General features: G+C 41.6%; 1 protein-coding gene across 1 annotated transcript in view; it reads left to right on the top strand.

Moving 5' to 3' along the window:
* Nucleotides 1-2,582: 2,582 nt before the first annotated feature.
* Nucleotides 2,583-20,983, top strand: part of LOC148117929 (uncharacterized) — a 47,356-nt gene continuing 28,955 nt past the window's right edge. Inside the window, exon 1 of the mRNA XM_087901756.1 lies at nucleotides 2,583-2,792. Within this exon, the coding sequence (XP_087757882.1) occupies nucleotides 2,583-2,792 (210 nt within the window). The remainder of the gene's footprint in view (nucleotides 2,793-20,983) is intronic.

Genomic DNA, 20,983 nt, shown 5'->3' with positions numbered 1-20,983 from the left:
TGTGGCTATAGGATAGGGCCACTTCAGGCTCCCTCTCCTCAGCTGCCCAAGGAACTAGCTGGGGACATCTCCATGGACACCTGGGAACCACTCCACAGTCAAGTCTCTTGCCAACCCTAAAATGACTAATGAAAGTGTGGAATATATACGCATTAGAGTACTACTCAGCGGTAAAAAAACAATGATATCTTGAATTTTGCAAGAAAATGAATGGAAATAGAAAACACTATTCTGAATGAGGTAAGCCAGACCCAAAAAGATGAATATGGTATGTACTCACTCAAAAGTGGATTCTAGCCATAAAAAAAGGTCAGTGAGCCTATAATTCGTGGTCCTAGAGAAGCTAAATAAGAAGGTGAACGCCAAGAAAAACATATAGTTACCCTCATGGATATTGGAAGTTGACTAGATTGCCAGGGAAAAATTGGGATCTTGGCGGTGGGGCTGGGGTGGGGAAAGGAAGGAAGGAAGGAAATAAGGAAAGAAGAAAGAAAGAAAGAAAGAAAGAAAGAAAGAAAGAAAGAAAGAAAGAAAGAAAGTCCTAGCATATAGGGTGACAGATGCATTCAACCGTGCCATTTTTTGAAAATATGAATGCTGGGTTTCCATTTAAGGTCCCCATGCTTTCTCAGCAGGCAGAACACAGATGACCATCTCCCTGTCATCGGTCTGTACTGTTTTCAGGGTGCAGCAAACCTGCGTAGGGATAGTGATATGAGCATTCCCACTGCTGCCCATAGCAATGGAATGGATGTGCTGATTGAGTCCTGTGTGAACAATTTTAAAAGTGTGGTCCTTTATCCATGATCCTGCCATTACTTCATCAACTGACTTTCCTTGTCATTTTAGCTACATGTTATGATTTCTGCTCTCCATCTTACCTATTGCAGATGTTTCCTTAAGAATTTCTGGAGAGAAGATAAGGTACACTGTGGAGGGCAGGGACAAGGCATGTAACAGAATCAATGACTGTTTGAATGGCTGTATCTGTGTATTTTTCTGTTGATGTGCTTTTAAATTGATGTTCTCATCTGGATTCCTCCCTGTGCATGGCTGGTGTGTAGCTGTGTGGTGAGTTCCTTCTACTATACCTGTGTTGGCCTGTTTTGTGACTTTGTTGAATTGTTTACCAGCTCTAAAAACATTCTGTCAATTCCTCAAAATTCTTCTAGACATATTGATTGATTATTATAGTGGTTTGATAGAAATGGACACCCACAAGGTTGGCACTATTAGGAGGTGCGGTTTGTTGGAATAGGTGTGGCCTTGTTGAAGATATGTGTCAGTGTGGAAGTGGGCTTTGAGGACATTGTTGCTAAGGCTACAAAAGTGTGTAACACACAGTTGCTTATGTCCCCTGCTTATCATGATGTAGAACTCTCAGCTCTTTCTCAGCACCATGTCTGCCGGCATACTGCCATTGCCATCCACCATGATAATGGATCAAAGTTCTCAAGTGCAAGGCAGCTCCAAATAAATGCTTTCCTCTATAAGTGTTGCTGTGGTCATGGTGTCTCTTCACAGCAACAGCAACCCTGACTAAGACAGTGAAGTACAAGTTCACTAGTTCGCTCTGACCATGTATAGGAAAGATAGCTAGACCACTGCTGTCAGTCAATTCTTTCTACTATGCCTCTGTGTCCTCTGTTCTGGACAGTCCTCCATTGGCCTATAGGGAAGCATGTCTCCACCTGAAGCCCGAGTGGACATTTCCTCAGCCTGGCTAGTTCATTTCTGGGTAATTAAGTTCTGAGGGACATTGGATATGCCAGTTCTGTGACTGGATGATATGTACAGCTTACTTCCTCTTGATGAAACCTGGACTAGCCTGATGTATATATCCCACTTTTAGGCCTAATTTATTTGTTTTTCTTTAGAGGCTTATTTATTTATATATATGAGACAGTGGCAGTTGGTTTTCTGAGTTCAAGGAAACTCAAGAATACAAGAGTAGATGCTGTCTCCAAAAAGAGTTTTTTTTTAAACAAAACTGCAGGAATATTGTGAAATTATAAATTCTCAAGATTCAAGGACTTTTTAAAGCTGAGGCTGAGACTTTGATGATGGCTGTGATAGCCGTGCCCTGGTCTGGAGCCTGAAGACAACATTGCTCACTCTTTACATCTCACAATTCTGCTTTCAGGGACCATTAGACACAGGGTCCTTCTGGACCAATTTCTTTATATGACAAGACACCTATTGAATAGACATGCTGGATAGTGATACAGGCCTTTAATCTGAGTACTTATGAAGCAGTGGCTGGGAGATCACTGAGTTCAAAGCTGGATTGGTCTCTAGAGAGAATTTCAGGCACCTGGGCCTACACAGAGAACTGCCGTTGGGAAACAAATGGAAATAAATAATAAATAAACCAAACAAAATACACAATGTTTGGTGAATATGCCTGTCTTCCTGTTCATACCTCATGAGAGGTTGTGTTTGTATCCTTTCCTCATCCCAGTGCAGACAATCCAGTCCCCCACCAGATGGATCACTCAACTGACCATATCATCCTCACAGGGGTTGAATCTTCTGATTCTTCAACACAGGCAGCCAACCATTCTGTACACTGACAAGGGATAATGTTTGTCGAAGAAGATATAACTCTTGGGCTTATAATCAAAGGAATTTCCAAACCTCTGCACAACCCAATGGCTGATATTGTGTGCAGTAGCACCTGCTACAAGAATGCACAGCATACTCCAATAAATCCCACTCGGCTCTACCCAAGGTCTGATGCCTGCCTGACAGTTTCCTCCTTTACTCCTCCCAGCTGCTGTGTCCGAAGTGCGGTGAATAAAGGTGTGTGTGTGTGTGGCATGTGTTTGTGTGCATGTGTGTGTGTGCTACCCTGCACACAGGGTGGCAAGTACATATTTGGGAGCACTCATCAATGTGACACTGCACAAGAGGAGGTCAGAGGACAGCTTTAGGGAGTTGCTTTTCTCCTTCCACTCTGTAGGTCTTGGAGTTCAAACTGAAGACACCAGGCCTAAGCAGGAAGCTGTCTAACTTTTTAAGACAAGGAGTTGCCCTGTAACTCAGGCTAGCTTTAGACTCTGTAGCATCCCTCTGGCCTCGGTGTCCCAACTGGTAGTATTATAAATGTACACTACTCTCCTGGGCTAGGCTAACTCTCCAAGACTGAGTTCTAAACACATTGCCTTTTGCCTTGCTTGCCTTCTCATTTCTTTTTCTATTTATTAAAAATTTCTTTTATTTCTTCCTTGACCCAGGGGTGATTTAGCAGTTGACTGTTCAACTTCCATGAGTTTGTTGGCTTCCTGGGGGTAGCATTATTATTGAATTCTAACCTTAATCCATGGTGATCTGACAAGACACAGATGGTCACTAATATTTTTTTGTAGTTGTGAAAGTTTGCTTTGTGACCAAGTATGTGGTCAATTTTCGAAAGGGTTCCATGAGCTGCAGATAAGAAGGTATATTCTTTCCTATTTGGGTGGAATGTTCTATATATGTCTGTTAAGTCCATTTGATTCAATACCTCCAATAATTCTCTTATTTCTCTGTTGGGTTTTTGTCTGATTGATCTGTCCATTGGTGAGAGAGGTGTGTTGAAGTCTCCTACTATTAGGGTGTGTGGTTTGATGACTGCCTTGAGTTCTAGAAGTGTTTCTTTTACATAAGTGGGTGGCTTTATATTAGGGGCATTGATATTCAGGATTGAGACTTCTTCCTGATCAATTGTTCCTGTTATGAGTATGAAATGTCCATCTCCATCTCTTTTGATTGATTTTAGTTTGAAGTGGATTTTGTTAGATATTAGAGTGGCCACATCCACTTGTTTCTTAGGTCCATTTGCTTGGAAAACCTTTTTCCAACCCTTTACTCTGAGTAGGTGTCTGTCTTTGTGGTTGAGGTGTGTTTCTTGTAAACATCAGAATGTTGGATCCTGTTTTTGTATCCAATCTCTAAGTCTGTGCTTTTTTATAGGTGAATTGAGTTCATTGATATTAAGTGATATTAATGACCAGTGGTTGTTAACTCAGGTTATTTTTTTTGGTGGTAGAGTTTGTGTGTTTCTTTTCTTTGGATTGTGCTTGTGGAGCATTGTTAGATGTCTAAGTTATTGTGGGTGTTGTTGGGTTCCTTGGGTTGTGATTTTTCCTTCTATTACTTTTTGTAAGGCTGAGTTTGTGGCTAAATATTGTTTAAATTTAGTGATAAAGGAAATGCAAATCAAAACCACTTTGGGATACCATCTTACACCTATCAGATTAGCCAAACTCAAAAACACCAATGATAGCCTATGCTGGAGAGGATGTGGAATGAGGGGAACATTCATCCATTGTTGGTGGGAATGCAAACTTGTGCAGCCACTGTGGAAATCAGTGTGGCAGTTTCTCAGGAAACTGCAACCTCCCTCAGGACCCAGCAATTCCACTTTTGGGAATATACCCAAGTGATGTCCTATCATACTTCAAAAGCATTTGTTCTACTATGTTCATAGCAGCACTATTTGTAATAGCCAGAACCTGGAAACAACCTAGGTGCCCCTCAATAGAAGAATAGTTAAAGAAGGTGTGGAACATATATACATTAGAGTTTTACTCAGCGGTAAAAAACAATGACATCTTGAATTTTGCATGCAAATGGATGGAAATAGAAAATGCTTTACTGAGGTAACCCAGACACAAAAAGAGGAATATGGTATGTACTCACTCATAAGTGGATTCTAGCCATAGTTAAAGGTCTTTGAGCCTATTATTCGTGATCCTAGAGAAGCTAAATAAGAAGGTGAACCTGAAGAAAATAATATGTTATCCTCCTGAATATTGGAAGTAGACAAGATTGCCAGGCAACCTTGGATGCATGGGGGGGAAGGAAGGGAAGAGGATTAGAGAGAAGGAAGCAGGGGAGGATTGGGGAAAGCTTGGGGGAATGGGAGGGGAGGAGGGAGGAAGGATGGATATGCGAGCAGGGACGTATATATCTCAAACTTAGGGTTTGCAAGAGACTTGATTCTAGAGGGGTTCCCAGGTCCAAGGAGAGTTCCCCAGGTTGTTCCCTGGACTGCAGAGGAGAGGGTGCCTGAACTGGCCTCGGCCCATAACCATACTGACGAATATTTTGCATATCACCATAGAACCCTCATGTAGCGATGGATGGAGATAGAGAGAGAGACACACATTGGAACACTGGCCTTAACTCCCTAGGTCCAAATGAGAAGCAGAAGGAGGGAGAATGTGAGCAAGAAAGTTAGGATCAGAGGGAACAGTCACCTGAAAACGAATGGAGATTGAGGCAGAGACCCACATTGAAGCACTGGACTGAGCCTCCAAGGTCCAAATGAGGATCAGAAGGATTGACAACATGAACAAGGAAAACAGGACCGTGAGGGGTGCATTCACCCACTGATACAAGGGGACTGATCTAATGAGAGCTCACCAAGGCCCGCTGGACTGGGACTGAACAAGCATGTGATCAAACCGAATTCTCAGAATGTGGCTGACATGGGGACTGTCTGAGAAGCCATTGATAATGGCTCTGGGACTTGTTTCCTCTGCATGTACTGGCTTTTGGGATCCTAGTCTGTTTGGATGTTCACCTTCCTAAACCTGGAGGGAGGGGGAGGAACTTGAATTTCCCACAGGGCAGGAAACCCTGACTGGAGAGGGAGGAGAAGAGGGTTAGTGAAGGGAGTGGGAGGGTTTTGGGAGGAGGGGCAGAAGTGGAAACTTATATAAATTAAAAAAAATGTCTTTGATGAAATCCAACCTGCTTCTATTGTTAAAGCTGTAGTGCCAGAAGAACTGGAAGGAACATGTGCCCATCTGTCAAATTAAAAAAAAGCTAGACTCTCACATGATCATAAAAGATGAAAATCTTATGAGAAAAACTTGACAAAATGCAACAGGAACTCATTCTATTCTCCATGAATTTCTGAGTTCACAGAGTTTACTCTGCCTTCTAAGTGACGGGATGATGATAGTATAGGTGTTTGCTTCCTTTTATTGTATATTTAGTTTAATTTTAAATTTGTTCAACTGTTTCTCTCTCTGTGTGTCTGTGTGTGTGTGTGTGTGTGAGAGAGAGAGAGAGAGAGAGAGACAGACAGAGAGAGAGAGAGAGAGAGAGAGAGAGAGAAAGAAAGAGAAAGTGAGAGAGAGAGACAGAGAGACAGAGGGGGGTTAGTATAAAGTTATAATCCAGACACTTTCTAGGTCGTATTTCAAAAGTTTTCATTATGAAAACAAAAGTCAATAAGCATCTGTGAACTTTTTATTTGTTTGTTTGTCTGTTCATTCATTCATCTGTTCACATATTTGCTTTATTTATTTACAGTGGAAGAGTTCAGTTAGGGTTAGGAATCAGTACAGAACAATTCATCAGAATGCTAGGTAGGAAGTTATCCTGGAGAAAGGGTAAGACGTCATGACCTTCCCCATAGAGAGGGAGCATTCTGAGGGGAACAGGTCAGGAAGGCAAGAGTAAGATAAGAAACCTTAATTTCAAGTGCTGCCTGCTTCCCACAAGTCCTTTCCCCAAAGTCAGGCATTTAGATAAGAAAGGGTCTCCATTCACTCCCTCTTGAGGAATTTCAGGCCTTGGCATTAACATTTGACTGGGGCCTATTGGCAAGGTCAATGCTAGCTCCACTCCTCCTCCAGGGACCTGAAGCCACACCCCAGTTCACTTCTGCTGGCAGCCATTGGAATTCATTCTCAGATCCTGCAGCCTCTTCAGGCCACAGACCATTTCCTTTAGAAATCCCTGCATCACCACCCATATATGTCAAATAAATACTCACCAGCAGAAGCTCAAAAGCAGCTTCTCAAAAATTTGTTTGATTTTTTTTTCTCCTTGAGACAGGGTTTCTCTGAGACAGGGTTTTCCTAGATGTCTGGCCTTGAACACACACAGACCTGCCTGCCTTCTTCGTGGAGTTTTGGGGTTATTGCCTTGTGCCTCCAACAACCAGTTCATTTCTTTTTTTTTAATTCCAGGTTATTTAGTTTAATTGTAGTAAATTTTCTGAAATTGTATATTCCCTTTTAAGCCCGAACCCACTGATTTACATTAGCAATTGACTTGCTGTTAAATTTGTCATAAATTTCCAGCCAATCTGGGACAGGTCTGTCTTTGGATTAGAAACCAGCCCTGTACCTCCTTGCTGAGTCCCTTCTGTTCACCTGGTCCTGTCACTCACACCTCACCAGCCAATCAGAACCTCCAACAGACCTGCCAGTCAGATGGGAGGGCTCTTCCGGGAGCCGACTTCCATTCTGGTTCCGCCCTCTCAGGCACTGCAGTTCAATCTCTCTTGTGGGCAGATAGTGTGTCAGCTGGGCAGCTGCAACATGGTGAGTGAGGGCTTGCTCTCCACAGATGGGAGGAGTGGCCGGGCTTGGCAAGTGAGGGGCTGCTATTCCCAAAGTATGTGGAGCAGAGCTGAGACTCGCGGCCGGTGTGGTGGCTGGGTGGGAGCCAGTTGACTGACACAGAGTTTAGCATTTTTTGCTTGAGTAGTCCTAAACTTGCAGATCTCAATTGGCAGCCTCTGAATCCCTTCACTCCCTGGGCTGTGTCTGCACAGAGCAGAGCATTGGGAGCCGCAGGTGGAGGTGTCTGTCGTGCATATATCGTCGCATGTGGAGAGATATCAGCACATTCGCCAAACGCGGAGACTTCTGGTCTCTCCTAGGTCTGCACTTTTAACATTCAGGTTTGGGATCCGTCTGTAGTTAATTTCGTGTGGCTTGTATATGGTTTCTCCTGCGTGGAGTAGTGATCCGCTACTAAACTGTGATGTAGACGAGTATAGTTGATAATAGAATTAATGGTATAAGGATTTACCAGTACTTAGGAGACATTAAGTAACACAAAGTAGAATTAAAGTGAGGGAGGTCTGCATCCCAAATATCCAAAAATGAGTAGCATGCACACCATGCCTGTTAGAAATTAGTATGATGAGATGCAAATATTTGTTCACCAGGATTAATCAGCCGTTAAGGTACATTGCTATAACAAATGAGACAACCATGATTTACAACCAGCCAGAAGACCCACTTCCCCATCAAAGGCCTCTGACCTGCTGCTCAGGGCCCATTAAGGTGTCACAACCTTGTGTGCCAGGAGAGTATAATAATTCTAGAACAGCTGTTTTTTTCAGCTCTTAGGAAAGGAGATGTGACTCAGTGTCCCCTGTGCTGATTGAGGTGAACTTGAATCCTGTCTGCAGCCCAACAGGGCATTGCCCTTGCTATTCTCCTGGCTGACCACCATAAATTCTTGGATAACAAGTATGCTGCACCACTGAGCTCTAAAAGTACCAGTTTGATTCATACAGTGGGACTGTCCATTGCAGTAACAATAAAAGGATTTGCATGTGGAACATGGCTTCTCCCTTCAGACAGAAAAGTAGGAACCGTGTACTGTGTACATTGGAGGGGGTAAACACACTGGAGAATAGCTAGATCTTAGTCTGAAGTTTAAGGCCATGAGCTGCAGGGGTCTCCTTTACAAAGAACGACCTAATGGGGTACAGTGATTGACTTTCTGTGTAATTTCCCATCATACATTAATTCCTTCCTTGTTAATGAAGACAGACATTGGTGGTTGTATGGTTTAGGGGGGAGAGCTTGAACTCCTAAGTATTTAGTTTCCAATTAGTGAAATCTCCCATGCAGATATGTTCAGTCCTGGTTGACACAGTGAAGTCAGCTCAGACGTTTGAGACATAGGCCATTAACTGTAACTCCATGTGTCAGCTTACAGCACTCAGCAGCTAACATTTCACATAGGACAAATTATTAATGGCATTCTCCCTACCAGTGAAGTGCCTACTCTGTTTCAAAGTCAATATAACTGAGTGTTCTCTTATGTTTTAGAATTTTAAGAAGTCAGTTATTGGATATCGTTTTTAGGTTTCATTTTCTCCAGTGGCATAAGTGCTATAATCTCTTTATTTCTATTTTCCAATGTTTCCAAGTTTTTGCATTTCATTTTTTAAGTGCTGTTTATTTGTCTATTTATTTATATCAGTGTAGAGCAATTATTCTCAACCTTGTGGGCCATGATTCCTTTTGGGGGACCAAATGAACCTATAACACCACTGGCTTAAGACCATCAGAAAGTAGAGATATTTATATTCTAATTTATAACAGTAGCAAAAACATAGTTATGAAGTAGTAGTATAAATAATTTTATAAGTGGGGGTGTCACTACATCATGAGTAACTGTATTAAAGGGTCATAGCACTAGGAAGATTGAGAACAACTGGTTTAGATGAATGTCTCCTGTAGCCTAGGCTTGCATTATACTATGTAACTGAGAATTGTTGTGAACACCTAATCCTGCCTCTGCTCCCTAGTGCTGGAAAGACAGTCCTGCAAATCCTACCAGGCTAGACCTTGACTGGTCTGTGTCATGAAGAAAGATCAGTGAGTGAGCATCTTCCTATTTCTGTAGATTTTATTGTGAATGTAAGAGTGACGTGGGACCTGTGTAAGAAATGACTTCACTGACCAACTGTAAAGCCAGAGTAGTCACAACAAAGGATGGGCAAGAAGGAAGGTAAAATCTTTCCTGATGTGACTGTAGTTGACATTAGCTGTGAGTAGTGAGGTGATCAATTTTAGATGTTCCATAAATGTCCCTTCTGGCCATTTCATGGGTCCACAGACCACACACAGGACCTGGTATATTGGAGGAGGAAGAGGAAGTGCTCTGGGAGAATAGGAGATATTATTAAACTATAAATTTCCCAGATTAGGGTTTTATCTGACTATAGCGTGTAAGGAGAAAACTGAAGGATGTTTGCTTTCTGAGACATTTGATTGCTGCTCACCCAGTAGGGTAACTGCTAATGTCTTGAAGCCCCCAGCTGGGTGATCCTAGAGGGACTCTGGTTGGCAATTAGGAGCACCAGAGATAGTTTACAGGTTCTTTCCAGGATTCTCTTATTCTGCTGTACAGAGCTGTAAGGAGGATGACAAACCATGCCTTGGTGAATGTAGAAGCAACTGTCCTCAGACCAGGAAGAACAGGTTGGCTGAGCTGTCAGAGCTGCATGGAGAGGGATGAACCATGAGCCAAACAGGTTCTATTGTTCTTTGTGGTTACCTGGGTAGTGGCCCTTGGCCTCTGATCTTTGTTGAGGGTGGGGGAGGCTCTGCCTTCCTGGCATGGGAGACTATGAGCTTGTAATATTGTTGCCTCACACTATGCAATGGAGAATTGCTTTACAAACCTAATCCTGCCTCTGATGCCTAGTGCTGGGTAGACAGTCCTTCAATTTCTTCAGGACTGGGCCTTGACTGGTCAGTGGGAAGGAAAAATAAACCAGCTAAGGAGTGACCTCCAGTATCTCTGACTTTCAGTGTATGATTATAGATGAAAAGGGTGAGTACATAGGTCAAGCTTGAAGCTGGTAAATTCACAGTGTAGGAAAGGAGAGACAGGAAAGTGGCTGAGAACTTTCCTAATTCAACTGTAGTTGAGATTAACAATGTGAAAGTAGGTAATCAATTTTCGGTGCTCCATAAATGTCCTGATGGTCATTTCTTGCTCTTCACAGACCAGACAATCAAGAATCTGAATAAAGAACTAAACTTTTCATGAAACCAAATTGCTATAGGTACAGTAGTTCAACCAAAGTAGATCTGAGTAAAATGTGGCCCTGCCTAACAGGACTGTTATTTTACTTATTTTAAACATACACCCTGAGATAGAAGGTTTGAGAAATCTTTGACGTGCTCTAATATAAATCCCTTGTTTCTGAAGCACATGGCCTTAAATCCTGTTTCTACTCTTCAAAACAATATTTTGAGATTATAACTTTATTTTATCCTCATTCCCTTTCCTGTCCCCAAGACTTACCATGACCCTTTATTATCTTCTTATTCATGATCCATTTTTCTTTATCAACAATTGTGAATGTGACCTGTGTTTTTCTGCAGGATTTCCCAGGTATGAGGTGATGGGTTGGCTGCACTGCATATTGAGAGTGTAATGGAATGTGCATACAAAGGACCCTGTGCTTTGGATGAGGAACAGGGTATGCTCTAGGAAATTGGATGAATGTCTACTAAAATACAAAGTTTCTGGACTAGGGCCTTGTCCACTGGACTGGAAGGGCTGAGCAGAAAATTCTGTGATATCTGAGTAATTTGATCTCTGATCGGTGGAGGTATTTTGCTTCCTTGTTTTTCGAGACAGGGTTTCTCTGTAGCTTTGGACCCTGTCCTGGAAATAGACCTTGTAGATCAGGCTGGTCTCAAACTCACAAAGACCCACCTGTCTCTGCCTCCCTAGTGCTAGGATTAAAGGCATGTGGCACCAGCACCAGGCAGGTGGTGACCAGGCTGGCCTCAAACTCACAGAGATCTGCCTGCCTCAGCCTCCCAAGTCCTGGGAATATATGTGCCAGGCTAGATTTTTTCCTAATTCTTAAATTGAAAGAACCTAGAATTTCTAAGGCCACAAGAGAAGTCCCCAGACTCATTAATCCAGGCCAGCAGATGCAACAACAAGAGGTTTATTTCAGTAGTGCTATTGGGTGACTCAGGGCTCCAGAGGGAGACTGAGCACCACGAGCAAAACTTCAGCAAGCTTCTATAGGCAAAATTAATAATGTAATCGGCAGTTTTCAGAGCAAAAAGATCACTGGTTATTGTTAACAGATCAGACAGTGACAATGGACAATGTTGTTTGTTCATGCTATTTCCTAGATGTTTCATTTTGGCCTTGAAATTTCCCACTAACATTCTAAGTTTGGCACATGTGCCAACCAGAGATATCCTGTTCTCCTAAGCAAAAGGGATGTTCTCATGAGAACAGGCCAGCTTCAGGTCCTGGGGGTCTCGAGGGTCTTCCACCAAGACAGGATGTTCTCATGAGAGCAGCTGGCTGCAGGTCCAAACAGGATGTTCTCATGGGAGCAGGCCAGCTGCAGGTTCTGAGGGGGGTCCAGAGAGTCTTTCAATGCTAGGTAGGAAGTTATCCTGGAGAAAGGGTAAGACATTATCATCTTCCACATAGAAAAGGAGCATTCTGAGGGGAACAGGTCCAGAAGGCAAGAGTAAGATAAGAAACCTTAATTTCAAGTGCTGCCTGCTTCCCACAAATCCTTTCCCAAAGTCAGGCATTTAGATAAGAAAGGGTCTCCATTCACTCCCTCTTGAGGAATTTCAGGCCTTGGCATTAACAATTGACTGGGGCCTATTGGCAAGGTCAATGCTAGCTACTCTCCTCCTCCAGGGACCTGAAGCCACACCCCAGTTCACTTCTGCTGGCAGCCATTGGAATTCATTCTCAGGTCCTGCAGCCTCTTCAGGCCACAGACCATTTCTTTTAGAAATCCCTGCCCCACCACCCATATATGTTATACAAATACTCACCAGCAGAAGCTCAAAAGCAGCTTCTCAAAAATTTTTTTTGATTTTTTTTTTTGCTTCAAGACAGGGTTTCTCTGAGACAGGGTTTTCCTAGATGTCTGGCCTTGAATACACAGAGACCTGCCTGCCTTCTTTGTGGAGTTTTGGGGTTATAACCTTGTGCCTTCAACAACCAGTTGGCTCGGCAGGTGCACTGTGGTCAGTGAGGGGTTGCTCTCCACAGATGGAAGGAGTGGTTGGGCTTGGCGAGAGAGGGGCCAATGTCCCTAAACTAGATGGAGTGGCCTTTGAGGCTCGAGGACCATGTGGTGAGTGGGAGCCAGCAGACAGACAGAGTTTAGTATCTTCCTGCCTCAGTAGTCCTAAACTTGCAGTTTTTTGCTGGAAGCCTCTGAATCTCTTCACTGTCCGGGCTGTGTATGCACAGAGCAGAGCTTCAGGAGCCGCAGATGGTGGTGTCTGTCGTGCTTATATTGTCGCATGTGGAGTGATATCAGCACATTCGCCAAACGGGGAGACTCCTGGTGTCTCCTGGGTCTTCAGAAGTTCTGCACTTTTAACATTTAGGTTTGGGATCCATCTGTAGTTAATTTCTTGTGGCTTGTAAATGATTTCTCCTGTGTAGAGTAGCACTCCACTTCTAAACTGTGATGTCGATGAGTATAGTTGATAATAGAATTAATGGTGTGAGGATTTAAAAGTTCTTAGGAGACATTAAGTCACACAAAGTAGAATTTAAGTGAGGGAGGGCTGCATCCCAAATATCCCAAGATGGGTAGCATGCCCATCCTGCCTGTTGGAGATTTGTATCATGAATTGCAAATATTTGTTCACCAGGATTAATCAGCCATTAAGGTACATTCCTATAACAAATGAGACAACCATGATTTACAAGCAGCCAGAAGACCCACTTTCCCATCAAAGGCCTCTGACCTGCTGCTCAGGGCCATTATGGGGTCAAAACCTTGTGTCCCAGGATAGTATAACAATTTTAGAACAGCTGTAATTTTCAACTCTTAGGAAAGTATTTGTGACTAAGTATCCCCTGTGCTGATTGAGGTGGACTTGAATCTTGTCTGCAGCCCCACAGGGCATTGCCCTTACTATCCTCCTGGCTAACCACCATAAATTCTTGGATTACATGTGTGCTGCACCACAAAGCTCAAAAAGTACCAATTTGAGTTGTACAGTGGGACTGTCTATTGCAGTAACAATAAAAGGATTTGCATGTGGATCACAGCTTCTCCCTTCAGACAGAAAAGTAGGAACATGTACTATGTACACTAGAGGGATAAGCACACTGAACAATAGCTAGATCTTAGACTGAAGTTTAAGGCTATAAGCTGCAGGGGTGTCCATTACAAAGTAGGACCTGATGGGCCACAGTGAATGACTTAATGTGTAATTCCCATCATACATCAATTCCTTCCTTGTCAATGAAGACAGACACTGGTGTGTGTACAGTTTAGGGAGGAGAGTTTGAACTCCTAAGTATTTAGTTTCCAATTAGTGAACTCTCCCATGCAGATATGTTCAATCCTGGTTGACACAGTGAAGTCGGTTCAGATGTTTGTGACAGAGGCCATTGGCTGTAACTCCATGTGTCAGCTTAGAGCACTCAGCAGCTGACATTTTACATGGGACAAAGTCATCAGGAAAGTGCTTACTCTGTTTCAAAGTCAGTATCACTGAGTGTTCAGTTATCTTTATTATTTTAAGAAGTGAATTATTGGTTATCATTTTTTAGATTTCATTTTCTTCCGTGGCATGACTGGTATAATCTCTGTTTCTATTTTCCAATGTTTCACAGTTTTTGAATTTCATTTTATTTTTTCAGTGCTGTTTATTTATTCATCAGTCATTTATTTTATCAGTTTGTAGCATTGATTCTCAACCTGGTGGGCCACGACTCCTTTTGGGGGATCAAATGAAGCTATCACAGGATTGTCCTAAGACCACCAGAAAATACAGATATTTATATTATCATTCCTAATAGTAGCAAATATATAGTTATAAAATAATTTTATTGGTGGGGAGATCAGTACATCAAGAGTAACCATATTAAAGAGTAATAGCACTGGGAAGATTGAGGAAAAACAGTTTAGATTAATGTCTCCCGTAGCTCCGGTTTGCATCATTCTGTGTAACTGAGAATTGCTGTGAACACCTAATCCTGCCTCTGCTACCTAGTGCTGGAAAGACAGTCCTGCAACTCCTACCAGGCTGGACCTTGACTGGTCTGTGTGAAGGAGAAATAGATCAGTGAATGAGTATCTTCCAATTTCAGTTGATTTTATTGTGAATTTACAAATGATGAGGGACCCATATTAGAACTGATTTCATTGTCTATCTGCAAAGCCAGTGTAGTCACAACAGACAAAGGATGGACAAGAAGGAAGGTAAAATCTTTCCTGCTGTGATGGTAGTTGACATTAGCTGTGAGTAGTGAGGTGATCAATTTTAGATGTTCCATAATGTCCTGACTGGCCATTTCATGGGTCCACAGACCACACACTAGACCTGGTGCCTTAGAGGAGGAACAGGAAGAACTCTGGGAGAATGGAAGATTTTATTAAAGTACAAATTTCACAGATTATGGATTTGTCTGACTATAATGTGGAAGGACAAACCTGGAGGATGTTGGCTTTTTGAGACATTCAATCTCTGCTTGCCCAGTAGGGGAACTACTAATGTATTGAAGCCCAGTTGGGTGATCCTAGAGGAACTCTGGTTGGTAATTAGAAACATCAGTGGTAGTTTACAGGTTCTTTCCAGGATTCTCTTGTTCTGCTCTTGAGAGCTGTAAGGAGGACCACAAACTGTGCCATGGTGATTGTAGGAGCGACTGTCCTCAGACCAGGAAGAGCAGGTTGACTGAGCTGTCAGAGTAGCTTGGACGGGGATGAACCATGAGCCAGTCAGGTTCTATTGTTCTTTGTGGTGACCTGGGTAGTGGCCTTTATCCTCTGAGCTTTGTTGAGAGTGCGGGAGACTATGAGCTTGTAATATTGTTGCCTCACACTATGTAATTGAGAAAGGCTTTGAAAACCTATTCCTGTGTCTGCTGCCCAGTGCTGGGTAGATAGTCCTTCAACTTCTTCAGGACTGGGCTTTGACTGCTCAGGGAGAAGGAAAAATAAACCAGGTGATGAGTGACCTCCAGTCTCTCTGATTTTCAGTGTATGATTATAGATGAAGAGGGTGAGTACATAGGTCAAGCTTGAAGCTGCTGGATTCACAGTGCAGCAAGGGAGAGAAAGGACGGTGATTGAGAACTTTTCTACATCAGCAGTAGTTGATATTAGCATTGCGGAACCAGGTAATCAATTTTAGGTGCTCCACAAATGTCCTGATGGTCATTTTTTGATGTCCACAGACCTGGCAATAGAAAATATGCATAGAGAACCGAACTTAACATGAAACCAAATTGCTATAGTTACAGTAGTTCAACCAAAATAGATCTGAGTAAAATGTGGCCCTGCCTAACAGGACTGTTATTTTACTGGTTTTAAATATACACCCTTAGATAAAGGGTTTGAGAAATCTTTGATGTGTTCTAATATAAATCTATCGTTTCTGAAGCTCATGGCCATAAATACTGTTTCAACTTTTCAAAATAATTTTTTGAGATTATAACTGTATCATATCCACCCAAGCCTTACCATGACCCCTTAATATCTTGTAATTCGTGCTCTGTTTTTTTTTTAACAACAGTTGTAATTGTGACTTGTGTTTGGCTGTAGGATTTCCCAGGTATGAGGCTATGGGTTTGCTGCACTGCACATTGAGTGTATAATGGAATGTGCATGCAAAGGACCATGTGCTTTGAATGAGGAACAGGGTATGCTCTAGGAAATTGGATGAATGTATTCTAAAATACAAACTTTCTGGACTAAGGACCTGTCTAATGGACTATGAGGGCAGAGCAGGAAGTACTGTGCTGTCTGAGTCATTTGATCTCTGATCACCTACTAGGGGAACTGATAATATTCTGAGGCCCAGCAGGGTGGCCTTAGCCAGTAAGGGATTCTGGAAAGTCTTAGCAAGCAGGAATAATAGAGGCAGGTAGCTGGCAGGTTCTTTCCAGGATTCTTCTCTACTTTTGTTGGAATAAGTTGTAAGTAAGACCAGAAGCTATGCCATAGTGAGTGTAGGGTGTGCAGAGAAGTTCTGTTGATCTATCATTTCTGCTTGGATCTGGATGGACCATGTGACTGGCTGTCGTTATGTCGCTTTATGTACTGACCTTGACGGTGCTCTTTGTCCTCAGATCCTTCCTGTGGACAGGGAGACTCTATAGCCCTGGCATGGCAACATATTATACTTGTAATCTCACTGTCTAGTGTACACATGGTTTTGGTGTGCAGTGGGAAGACAGATTTGAAAACTGATAGTCGGGTTTCTAGAAGTTCTGAATATTGCATTTTACTTTCAAGTTTGTCTTATAAATGTTTCAAGTAGTTTATAAGCTGGTAGAACTACAGTGATGTTGATTTAGCAATGCTTGATTTAAATGTTTCTAAGATTCTGCTACCACCAGCTGCAATGGTGTGATTCATTGATGTTCAGTTCCAGGGAACAAAGGGAGTTTCAGAGCTGCAGAGGTTTCTTAGGTGTGTATGGTATTGGGCAGGTAGGTAGGGCAGAGTCTATATCTTGTGCTATAATCCATGAGACAGGAAGCAAAAATTACTCTACATTGTTTTGTGATTTGGCATCAGAGGGGCGGGGTTTACCTTAAAATACAAGGAGGTCTAAGGGGCTGCACAACCATAGCAGGAGATCATTTCTTTTTGCAGAGAGGGCTCTAGAGCTTGTGGTCTCTCTGGAAAAAATACCAGTAGCTTGATTGTCTGAGACAACAATTTAAGGGTACCTTTGAGGTAATTTTGCGAAAATTGTGAACTCTTCATTTAATTTCTATATGCATGGAATCATAGGTAACTGGATAACATTGGTGAAGATCACATGATTCCTGTCTAAGTTTCCTTTGGCCTTTTGATTAATAGCTGACTATATTATCCTGACTTTGTTCTTGGCTTTCTCTCAATTCTCTTTATTCTTTCCCAAATATCATACACATTCTTGATTGATCAGCTTTGTGGTAATATTTTTTCCCAAGAGAGGGTTTCTCTGTAGCTTTGGAACCTGTCCTGGAACTCACTCTGTAGACCAGGCTGACTTCAATCTCACAGAGATTCTCCTGTCTCTGCCTCCTGAGTGCTGAGATTAAAGGTGTGTGCCACCACTTCCCAGAAAGAAGTCATATTATGTCAGTCTGTGTACTATTTTTTCATAATCCCATTGATTACTCTGTGTGCTTCCAATACGAATGTAGCTTTGTAATCAGATTTCCTGTTATAAATTGTTGGGAATTGTCATTGTACTGTATCCATTTATTGTGCAAATTCAACACACACACATCAGCTTCATATTGATGCATCATGTTTCCAAGAATCATTTATTTACTTCTTTATTTCTTTAGGTTTTGTTGCTCTTGTTGTTACTCTATGAGAAACTTTTGGTTTCTTGGATAAACAGTATTATGGATGTTGGCAGGTGGCTCAGCATATATTCATTTTGGAGGTGACCTGAGTTCAGATACCTACACATCAATTGTGAGGCTCATAAGTCTACCATTTCAGATCCAGGGCATCTGAACCCCTCTTTTTGTGTTACTTTATACATATGGAAGAAATTTTCATTCAAGCACAAATATATGCAGAAATAGAAGTAAACTTCTTTTCAAAGTGATTGTCACTTATAAAGCAATAGAGTAAAACAGGTTGCTTTAGGTGTCCGCTGATTCTTTAAAAATCTGCTATCTTGCATTTTGTTTTAAAATGTTTTCATTTCCTCACTCTGATTGCAGACTTACAGGCAATCACCAATCAATCGGGGGAGCAAAATGGTGTCTAAGTGATCCTAACAGACATACTTTTCTTTACTATAAGGTAATGAAATTTTTATAAATAGTCAAAAATATTTTCTATGAAGTTACGGCACAAGAATGTTTTAAGTGAATCTCTCCAATTTTGGTACATCAGCCTTCCACACCCAAGCCATTTTCTATTATTGGTAAAGGATAAAGAACTGAAGTGTATGGGATGAGTGCTGGTTAGTAATTTCTTCGAGTTTTATTTTGGTTAGAATCTTGTTCTTATTTAAAGGAGCATAATATGTCTTTGTCAGTGCTAAACATCTATATTGTTGATTTTATTTATTATTATCTAAGTATGTTGTTTATTTTATGGGAAATAATGGTCTCACCAACTTTGTATTCGGAAGATTTTTCATGTTATAGGTTCCTTGAATTCTTGTTGGTTTGGGAAGTTTCTGTGGAGAGACATTTTAGTTTGTTATTCTTTGTCTTAGATGTTTGCCTCTTTCCATTTCCTGGCATATCTATCTTTGTGTTTTTGCTGCTTAAGTGATGTGATTAATACATTGCCTTTGGATCTTTAAAACCTTCTTGTATATTATTGTCTCTTTCTAGATAGCCTCAGCTATCAGCATGCCATAGCTTAGACTGATCTGAGAAAATACCAATTGAGAGTATGCCTAGATCAGAATTCCTGATTAAGGTATCTGAGAGAAATTTGTTGATTTTGATTGATATAGGAAGGCTCTTCCACTGAGTTGGCAATATCTCTGAGCAAGCAGCCCCGGAATAGATAGGAGAGTTAGTTGACCAAAAGGCAGTGACAAAGGAAGAGGGAAAGCCAGAAAACACTGGTTCCACATGTTTTGCCTTTAGTTATTAGCTTGAATATCTATCTAACATTGTCATTGGGAGGAATTGTGAAATAGGGTTAGCAACCAAATAAACATGTTCATTACCTGAGTGCTTTTGATTGCATAATTTAATAACAGCAACACAGAAGAAAGTTGGAACAAAATAGGGACTCAAAGAGGATTTTTTTGATGCAAAGGACCTGGGAATGTTGACTCTTAGAAGAATGCTTAAGAAATTAGAAAACTGGACAGAGAGCTTAATCATCTGTTGTTGTAGGACCCAGAAGATGGGAATGTTGCCAGTAATGGCAGACAGTGGAGGTCAAGGCCATTGGATTTTACTGGGCAGTAGGCTCTTCAGGGAATCATGGAGCTGGCCCAGCCTAACTCCCTTGAGAGACCAGGTTAAAGTCCATGTATCCTGGGTCACTATATACCTCCCAGTTCCTGACAGACGGTTGCATTCCCTCAGGCAGTGAAGCATTCAGGCTGATTTGTACTTCTTTGTATGATCCCTTAGTAGTCACGGAATCATGAATGCTTAACAGGACAATCAAACTTAGATATTAATCATGTGTGTGCTGTATAGCTTGCAAACTTCATTATATCCTTGTATAGACATAGGGAGCTTGGTCATTTCCCCACCACCCAGACTCATAATAATTATACAGAATTTTTATTAATTATAAGACTGCATACCCAATAGCTTAGGCTTCTTATTAAGTAACTTTTACATCATAAATTAACCCATTTTATAAATTTGTGTATCGCCACATGACTGTGACCTACTGGTAAGGTTCCATCCAGCCTCTGTCTCCTTCAGTGGCTACATGGCATCTCCCTGATTCTGCCTTCTCTTCTCCTCTATCTCCATTTGGCATCCCCACCTTGTTCTATTCTGTGCTGCCATAGGCCCAAAACAGTTTCCTTATTAACCAAGGAGAATAAAACATATTCACAGCATACAGAGGGTAACTCTTACATATTAATTTAATCAATTTCTATTAATCTGTGTATTGCCATGTGTCTCTGTCTTACCAGATAAATTTCTCAGTGTCTGTCTCTGGTGGGGCTACCTGACTGCTCTTGGGACTGGAGAGGGAGTGGGGGGAGTTGGAGGGTATTGGGAAGAGGGGAGGAACTTGGACTTCCCATGGGGCAGGAAGCCCTGACTACTCTTGGGACTAGAAAGGGAGGGGGAGAGGGAGTGGGGGGAATGGGAGGGTATTGGGAGGAGGGGAGGAAGTTAAAATTTTTTATAAATTAATGAATAAACAAAAAAAAGATGGAGAAAAGGAATCCCTCTGAGAACATGACCTGAGGTCTTAATATCTGTTTTCAGTTCTCCCACTGTCCCCTTGTTTGGGCCTTTTATAAACACTATCAAATTTTATAGAATTCTGCTGGGTACTCCATGGGTGTTATCTGCTCAGTTGATGACATGTTGACACATATCATTTTAATAAATGTTCATTGTTTTATGTGCCCATTGAGTTCAATCCTGGTTGACACAATGAAGTCAGTTCATATGTTTGCAACACAGGCCATTGACTGTAAATTCATGTGTCAGTATACAGCACTCAGCAGCTAACATTTTATATGGGTCAAAGTCATGTATTCTCTTATTAATGGCATTCTACCTACCAGGGAAGTGCTTACTCTGTTTCAAAATCAGTATAACTAAGTGTTCAATTATTTCTAAAATTTCAAGAAGTCAATTATTGATTATCAACTGTTAGATTTCATTTTCTTCAATGACATGACCGCTAAAATCTCTTTATTTCTATTTTTCAATGTTTCCCAGTTGTTGAATTTTATTCTATTTTTTAGTGCTGTTTATTTATTCATCTAGTTATATCATTTTATAGCAGTGATTTTCAACCTGGTGG

The sequence above is a fragment of the Myodes glareolus genome, chromosome 25 (assembly GCF_982192425.1).
Source record: "Myodes glareolus chromosome 25, mMyoGla1.1, whole genome shotgun sequence".
Taxonomy (NCBI): domain Eukaryota; kingdom Metazoa; phylum Chordata; class Mammalia; order Rodentia; family Cricetidae; genus Myodes; species Myodes glareolus.
This window is presented reverse-complemented; position numbering and strand designations above follow the sequence as displayed.